We start from the raw sequence: 9,274 nt of genomic DNA on the forward strand, positions 1-9,274 counted from the left end.
TCAAATGGACTTAATTGATATATATAGAACCTTTTACCACAAAGAAACAAAATATACATTATTTTCAAATGCACATGCAACATTTTCAAAGGCAGACCACATAGTAAGACACAAAACAAGCTTCAGCAAATTCAAGAAAACTGAAATCATATCAAGCATCTACTTGGATCACAATGGCTTGAAACTAAAAACCAAACTCAAGGAAGAAACTCAAGAACATTCAAATTCATGGAGACTGAATAACACGCTATTAAACAATGAGTGGGTTAACAATGAGATGAAGGAAGAAATCAAAAAGTTCTGGAAAGAAATGAAAATGAACAACAGCAACCCAAAACCTATGGGACACAGCAAAGGCAGTCCTGAGAGGGAAGTTTAATACAGTCCTACCTTAAAAACATAGAAAAATCTCAAATAAAGAACCTAACCCTACATCTACAAGAACTAGAGGAACAACAACAAACAAAGCCCAGAGAAAGTAAAGAAAGGAAATAATCAATATCAGAGCAGAATTAAATGACATAGAAACTAAAAGAACAATTTAAAGGATCAATAAATCTAAGAGCTGTTTCTTTGAAAAGATCAACAAATCTTTAACTAGACTCATCAAGAAAAAAAGAGAAACGACTCAAATAAATAAAATCAGAAATGAAAGAGGAGAAATTACAACTAATACTTCAGAAATACAAAGGATTGTAAGAAATTACTATGAACAACTATGTGCCAAGAAATTTGACAACATGAGCAAAATGGACAAATTTATAGAAACATATAATCTTCCTTAACTGAATTAAGTGGAAGCAGAAAGCCTGAATAGACCAATAACAACTAGTGAAATTGAAGCAGTAATCAAAAAAACTCCCAGCACACAAAAGACCTGGACTGGATGGCTTCACAGGCAATTTTTACAAAACAGTTGGGGAAGAACTACCTCCTATCCTTCTCAAACTATTCCAAAAGCTCCAAGAAGAGGGAAGACTCCCAAACTCTTTCTATGAGACCAGTATTATCCTAATTCCAAAACCAGGTCAAGACACAAAAAAGAAAGAAAACTACAGGCCAATATCACTGATGAACATAGATGCTAAAAATCTCCACAAAATATTAGGAAACCAGATCCAGCAATATATTAAAAAGATCATATATCACCATCAAGTGGGATTCATCCCAGGAATGTAAGGATGGTATAATATTTGCAAGTCAATAAACGTTATACACCACATAAACAAAATGAAAGATAAAAATCACATGATCATATCAATAGATGCTGAAAAGGCATTTGATAAAGTATAGCACCTATTTATGATAAAAAGGGTCAGTAAAATGGGGATAGAGGAAGCATACCTCAACATAATAAAGGCCATATACAAGAAACCTACAGCCAACATTGTACTCAATGGGCAAAAACTGAAAGCTTTCTTCCTAAGATCAAGAACAAGACAAAGGTGCCCACTTTCACCACTTTTATTCAGCATAGTATTGGAAGTTCTAACCACAGCAATCAGATGAGAAAAAGAAATAAAAGGCATCCAAATTGGAAAGGATGAAGTAAAACTGTTACTATTTGCAGATGACATGATAGTGTATATAGAAAACCCTATAGGCTCCATCAGATAACTATTCCACCTAATAAGTGAATTTGGCAAAAAAGCAGGATACAAAGTCAATTTTCAGAAATCAAAGGCATTTTTGTATGCCAACAATGAAAGATCAGAAATAGAAACTAGGAAAAAATCCCATTTACAATAGCAACAAGAAAAACAAAGTACCTAGGAATAAACTTAACCAATGAGGTAAAAGGCCTGTACCCAGAACATTGAAGAAAGAAATTAAGGAAGATACAAGTAAATGGAAGCATCTCCTGTGTTCAGAGTTGGAAGAATTAACATCATTAAAATGCCCATACTACCCAAAGCAATCTACAGATTCAGTGCAACCCCTATTAAAATACCAATGACATATTTCAAAGATTTAAAACAAATATTTTTTAAATTTATATGAAACTAAAATGACCCTGAATAGCCTCAACAATCTTGAGGAAGAAAAACAAAGTAGGATGGATCACAATACATGATATCAAACTACACTACAAGGCCACTGTAATCAGAACAGTCTGGTACTGGCATTTAAGAACAGACACATAGATCAATGGAACAGAATAGAGAGCCCAGAAATAAACCCATGTCTCTATGGTCAATTAACAGTTGGCAAAGTGGGCAGGAGCATAAAATGGAGTAAAAATAGTCTCTTCAAAAAATGGTGTTGGAGGAACTGGACAGGTGCATGCAAAAAAATGAAACTAGACCACCAACTTACACCATACACCAGAATAAACTCAAGATGCATAAGAGACTTAAACATAAGCCGTGACACCATATAAGTCCTAGAGGAAAACATAGGCAGTAAAATTTCAGATATTCCATCCAGGAATATTTTCACTGATACATATTCTAGGGCAAGGGAAATAAAGGAAAGAATAAACAAATGAGACTACAGCAAATTAAACAGTTTCTGCATGCTTAAGAAATCATCATCAAAATGGAAAGGGAACTGACTCTATGGTAGAACATATTTGCCAATGATACATCAGACAAGGGTTTGATCTCCAAATATATAAAGAACTCATGTGACTCAACACCAGGAAGACTGACAATTCAATTAAAAAATGGACAAGGGACCTGAACAGACATTTCTCCAAAGAGGACATACAGAGGGTCCATAGGCACATGAAAGGATGCTCAACATCACTAGCCATCAGAGAGATGCAAATAAAACCCACAATGAGATACCACCTCACACCAGTCAGAATGACCATCATCAACAAATCAACAAACAACAAGTGCTGGTGAGGATGTGGAGAAAAGGAAACCCTGGTGCACTGCTCGTGGGAAGGCAGACTGGTGTAGCCTCTGTGGAAAACATTATGAAATTTCCTCAGAAAACTAAAAATGGGACTGCCTTTTGATCCAGTGATTTCACTGCTGGGATTATAGCCAAAGAATCCTGAAACACCAATTCAAAAGAACCTATGCACCCCTATATTTATTGCAGCCTTATTTACAATAGCCAAGTGCTGGAAGCAGCCTACATGCCCATCGGTAAAAGAGTGCATCACAAGACTGTGGGACATTTACACAATGGAATACTGCACAGCAGAAAGAAAGAGGGAACTCCTACCCTTCATGACAGTGTGGATGGAACTGGGACTATTATGCTAAGTGAAATATGCCAGGCAGTGAAAGACAACTACCATATCATCTCACCTATAAAGTGAACCTAATAAACAAAACAAATAAAAAAGCAAGATAGAAACAAAGGCATGGAAATACAGACAGACTGACAGTGACCAGAGGGGAGGGGTGAGGGAGATAATGGAGGAAAGAAGGGGAAGAATCTAGTCAAGGAACAAATAAAAAGGACCCGTGGACATAGAAAACTGGAGGGGGAGAGAGAAAGGAGAGCAACGGGGACAATTGGGACAACTATAACAGAACACCAGTTAAAAATCTTAGTAAAAATAAACAATATAAGTTCATTTATAGTCCAATCAGCAAACATTTATTTAGCACCTACTCTGCACACTGTGCAAGAGACGACACAAAGAAGAATAGCACACGCTTCGATGGCTGTGCCGACTCACAGGCCAACAGGGAAGACAGACAGAGCAAAAGTAAAACCAGACACAAATGGTGCCGTAGCAAGAACGGGGATTGTTCAGTGTTTCAGGTGTACAGGAGAGGGAGAGATTATTTTGACCAGGATCCATGAGTCTCTTGGACAACGTGAGATTTAAGCTGGACCCTGCTGTAGGTAAATATGACGGAGAAGGACATCCTAGGCTGTGGGAATAGTTTGAGGAAAAGCATGGAGTTAAGAAAAAGCTTGGTATAAATTTGTGGTTTTATAATCTAACCAGTGTGACCATAGTATGGCTTTGGGGGTAAAGGTGTAGAACTTGCTAGAAATATAAGTTAGAAGCATATTGTAGGAAAGAAGCCAAAGGAGCTTTGGCTTTCTTCTCCATGCAGTGGTGAAGGATTGAAGGTCTTTGAGTAGACATACCCAAAGCACATTTGTCTTTATAAAAAGAGATTCCTGGTGCCACTGCAAGGAATAAACAGTAGAGGGCAAGAAGAAAGCAAGACCTGGAGAAGGTGCTGGGAATCTGAACTAAAGCCAGAGACAGGGAGTAGCATGGAGCCAACAAAGAGGAGAGGCATTTGAGAGGCTGCATTCATTTGAGGATGGTTGACAACATGTAGCAAAGAAAGCTGAGGGGAGCTGAGAGGACCCCCCAGGCCAGGTCGCTGCACTAAGCACGCCATGTTCTCAGAGGAAGAGAGCAGCTAGAAGCCCCAAGGCCAAGTGGTGAGGGATACCTCTCAGCCATCCCGAGAAGACTGCCCTGCTTCCTAGAATGCCCAGAGGGGGAGCAAGTGACCATCTGCTTTGCCTGCATGAACTATCAAAATCACTGATTCTAGATATGGGTCCTCAGCCCAGCAGCTTCAGAAGTCCTGAAGGTCTTTTAAAACAACGTTCAGGCACTTTTCCAGTAAATCTGATCTGGGAGCCCAAGGTGGGCCTGAGGTAGGGCTCAGGCATCCATGTTCTAGAAAGCTCCCAGGTGATTCTGATGCACAGCTAGATCTGGGAACTACTGTGGGGCCTTACTGTTGTTCTGGGAAATGTACAGAAAACACAGAGTCAACACATAGTGCCAGCGAACTCTATGATGGCTTGAAGACCTTATGTTTTAGTCTCCAACAGTGTCTCCAGCAGCATGGCCTTCACTGAGTGCCTTAACTTGCCCTTCATCTTCAATTCTAATACTCAGCAAACACATCAGGAGATAGAAGAGGCTGCGTGCTTTACAAGTTCCCCTGAACTTTCCAGAAAGATGTTGTGCATACAAACCATCCTTTTCACACTTGTCCAAAATTGAAATAAAGAGAGATTGCGTCAGAGACACCAAGAGAGAGTCTTATTACAGAGTGTTTTCGGCCTTTAGAGAACAGGCTTCAGCCATGGCTGGTGTGGCTCAGCAGATTGAGTGCTGCTCTGAGAGCAGGGAGCATCGCAGGTTTCGCTCCCGGTCAGGACATGCCTGGGCTGCGGGTATCAATGTTTCTCTCCCTCTCTTTCTCCTCTCTTCCTCTCTCTCTAAATAAGTAAAATCTTTAAAAAAAAAAAAAAAAAAAACAAGAAAACAGGCTTCATAAAAATACTACCCATTTTCTGCCAAGCCTGTACAACACCCATAGAACTTTTATTGCTATTACTGTTTTTATTTCTCAGAAAAATCATACAGTTCGAAAGTAAGGTGGCTGTTAAAAACATCCCTTCTACACACCGTGATTCCGTGACTCGTGCAAGGTCAGACAAGCGGAGCGGGTCCTGAGTCCGCTGTGCTCCGGAGCCCAGCTCTGCTCTGCGCCATAATGAAGGGCAACATCGGGGCATTTTTCTCTCCTTGTAAAAGAGAAAAAATTGGGAGGGGGGATTATTTCAACACACTTCACTCACACTGCAATCACTGCATTGTTTTTCCTGTTGAAACACCCTGTTGATTTTTAAATCCCTTTAAACCTACCCGACACCTGTATGGCCTGGATCCAAGAATTATTACCGAACCTCTCGATTTTTATATCTAGCACATAGGAATTTCTGTGATGGTATCTGACTCTTGGTTCAGCTGAAAATTTCAAAGCTTCCAGAAGTTTTCTTCTTCTGTAGAACTAGAAACATGCAATGCTCAGATCAGATTTTTAAAAATTAAGCAGAGGTGTTTCCCCCTTTTTCTTCTCCTGCTAGATGAAATAGTAGCGTGGCATAACCTGAATTGTTCTCCTGTAAAGATACTTCTAAAATAGTGACCAGAAGAGAGGGCAGGGGACAGATGGGGAAAGGGGCTCTCTCCTAGTACATTATGGTATGTGAGATGACCTCTCTTTGGGGCAAGACTGAGGCTGAAAACATGAGAACTTCCCAGCAAATTCATTGTAACAAAACATAATGTGAGCTCACTGGGCACAAAAAATAGACTGAAGGAAAGTGGCTCCTACATAAGACCTAATTAAATACTTTGATGTCAGAGAGCAGAGCAGGGAGGGGTGGAAAATCAAATCAGGCCAAAGTAAAGGACCTAAACTTAAATGGAAAGAAGAAATCTCTCTCTCTCTCTCTCTCCCTCTTCCTCTGTGTGTGTGTCTCTCTCCTTTTCTGTCTTTGCCATGAAGAAGAGTAAGATTCAGGAACAATGGGTTGTAAATTCTTCAGTCAATTAGCCCAGTGACTTACTACTGTTTATAATGCACAGAATGTCACAGGCTGTTTTGCAGCCTCCCCAAGTTGGTTTGTTAATAACAGGAAGCTAGCACTTCTCAGTACAGTGGATCAGCTACACGTGAAAATAAATGCAAAAAACCTGGAGGGGAATAGAAGCAGACCGAGAGTAGCCTTGATTTAATTTAACGTTTGGGGGTCCACACACAAATGAGCATTTTAGTAGGCTTCATGGTGGAAGTTGCTGTCATTTGTAAAATATTCTGGCCAATTAGCTAATAGTGTGCTTGGATTTCTCCTGTTTTGATACAGTAATACTAAGTACATTGTGAAGCCCAATTATACAAATCATCCCCATATGCCATACCAGTCTTTCTTTATGAACTGTGTTTATAAATCCTGTGTGAGGAAATGTGTACTTCAGCAATTTAGACCATGTGTAAAAACAGAGCCAATGGGATTGTCAAGAAAACAAGTTCCAGCCTAGGAAGCCCTAATGTGTTCCACTGGAATAACAGGAGGGTGCCGGGGAGTGCAATGCTCTGCTTAAATACATATTGCTTTATAGTGTTTAACCGGTTTAGGGGCTTCCGCTTCCCTTTCTGTTATTTTATTCTTCTTTTCTTTTAGGATCCAACCTTGGAGTTTTTCAGAAAATTTGGGATTGGTCTTCTCTCAGGCACAATAGCCTCAGTTATTAACATCCCTTTTGATGTTGCCAAAAGTAGGATTCAAGGGCCTCAGCCAGTTCCTGGAGAGATCAAGTACAGAACCTGTTTTAAAACAATGGCAACAGTCTACCAGGAAGAAGGGTAACACATTCTTCTTTTAATAAATAAGCAAGACTCAAGGATTGTTCAAACCTTATTGTACTTCCGTTTTGATGACAGCCAGTAAGCCCTCTTAAATTGGGTGTGTGTCTGAGAAGCTCTTGGGAATAGGTGACAAACTGCACAACATAACATAAAAATGGCATGTTGGCAAAACATTCTTACACCATCAAGAACCGTGAGCCACCACCATACAATATACTGCATGTTCATCTTAAAATGCCCAGAAGAACTTTTTGCTTGCTGGTTTGCATAATTTGCTATTGTATACCATATGCCCTGTTAACACATGGGCAGGAGAATCATTGTCTTCTGAGGGTAAAGCTAATCAAAATGTCACCTAATTATATTCTCCTGGGAAAATTAAACATGAAGGTTCTGTGAAAGTAGCTTTCTTTTACAGATGTAAAGTATGTGCCTTTTTCTGTTGATCTTTATTTTTAAGCCTTAACTTTGGTCTCTTCATCCCTCCTCACATAAGTCATGTTCTCAAGTAAACAAGTAACTTCTTTATCATTTTGATCTAAACTGAATATTTCCTTATGTGAAGACTGAGTTTGTGGCCTTTTAAATTCAATTACAAAAGTCACTTTGTCCATATACATAGCATGTCTTGTAAGACATGTCTCAAAAGCAAAAACCATCATGCTGATGGAAATCATATTTCTGATTGAACAAGACCGGCATAGCTTGGGTAATGGAGAGTTAATGAACTCTTTCCCCTTGTCCAATTTGTTGCAGAGACTGTTTAGCAGGATACTGTCTGGTTTGGGATGTGTATAATTTCAAACAATTTTTTTATAAGTGCTGGGTCAGCACCTCAATAAAGCTGTGGTGCAACTCTATTTTGTTTTCAGAATAAGAATGTTGCTCTTTTCCTTTCATTTACAGGATTCTAGCTTTGTACAAAGGCCTGCTTCCCAAGATTATGAGGCTTGGACCAGGTAATGGTGTTTTTATTACTTATAGTCTTGCTTCTTTACTGTTCTAGTGTCTCTTTTTCTTATTGGCATCTATCAGCAACACAATAAAAGTTTCTCCCACTGTGAAAGATAGAAACCTTGAGGATATCAAGTTGCCTGTGAGTATTCAAGATACCAAAGGTGTGTCCATTAGAAATGTTCTACCTGTGTTTATAAGGTATTATTTATGGCTCTGCTGGAGGCTGATAGAAGCCAAAGGCCAGCTTAAGTCAATAGGAAAGGATCCACAGCCTGTTGGATTTGGAGTGAGCACCCAGGTATATACACAGTGGCTTCTGGCTGGACGGGAGGATTTTCAGTGTGTGAAGGGGACCAGCCCAGTAATACTTTTCCTGGTGCTCCTAGTTCACTTTTGCTCCTGCTTCAACTCCATTTCAAAAAGAGAAAAGGAAGGCAACTTTGCCTCCAGGAACAGCAAGAGACACTTGTCTTCACAGTCACCTCCGGGGAGTGGTGGAGCCACAGCCTGGCGCTCACCTACCCAGCCTCTGTCAGCTCACTGGTGGAGGCTCCTGGCTCAGGGCTTTACCTTGGGATGCCAGCCTGCAGAACAACTGGCTGCCATTCCCTAAGGGAGAGTCAGCTGCCTCTGTGTAAATAGATAAGAAAATAACTGCTACAGACTCAACTGCCTGGGCAAATAATCTTGGATTATAAGCAACCTTGTGAATAAGTATGGAAGTCTACACTAGACCACACGTATTTTTTTTTTTTTTTTAACCAGGCCACACTCGCCTACTTAGACATCCTGGGAATGTTCCTTAGAGCCTTTCCCTACCCCTCTCCTCTCTCCCCTTCCCACTCCTCGTTAGCACCCATGTCCCCCTCCCCCACCACCCTCACGTGCATGCATATGTACCCTTAGATGTCAGCCCAATGAACCTCCATTTCTACCAACCTGAGATATAGAACAACAGTCTGTACGTTGAAGCTGGTAAACAAGTCACACTTTCTTTCATTTACAAAACACTTCCTCAATTCCCAGTCCATCTATCCCAACTTTTCTAGGTGTTTAAGCATGAATTTTGCTTCACATTTGAGATTCAGACCTGCCTTCTGTTAGTCATTGGCCCATGCATATAAGAGAATCCAATAGTAAGAATATTGGTGATTTTGTGCAACTGTCTGTGCAAGTATGTGGTGTTTTTCCTTCACACAGTAAAAACCTGCTAGCAT

The 9,274-nt window shown here is 40.1% G+C and overlaps 1 protein-coding gene across 2 annotated transcripts in view; it reads left to right on the forward strand.

Annotated features, from left to right (window-relative positions):
- The window catches only part of SLC25A21 (solute carrier family 25 member 21), a 476,684-nt gene that overhangs the window by 451,413 nt on the left and 15,997 nt on the right, over positions 1–9,274 (forward strand). For both annotated transcript variants that reach the window (XM_090270126.1, XM_090270125.1), the window contains exons 8-9: positions 6,916–7,097; positions 8,007–8,059. In XM_090270126.1, coding sequence (XP_090126252.1) covers positions 6,916–7,097; positions 8,007–8,059 — 235 coding nt within the window. The remainder of the gene's footprint in view (positions 1–6,915; positions 7,098–8,006; positions 8,060–9,274) is intronic.

Source organism: Furipterus horrens, unplaced genomic scaffold, assembly GCF_987537825.1.
Source record: "Furipterus horrens unplaced genomic scaffold, mFurHor1.1.pri manual_scaffold_3, whole genome shotgun sequence".
NCBI lineage: Eukaryota > Metazoa > Chordata > Mammalia > Chiroptera > Furipteridae > Furipterus > Furipterus horrens.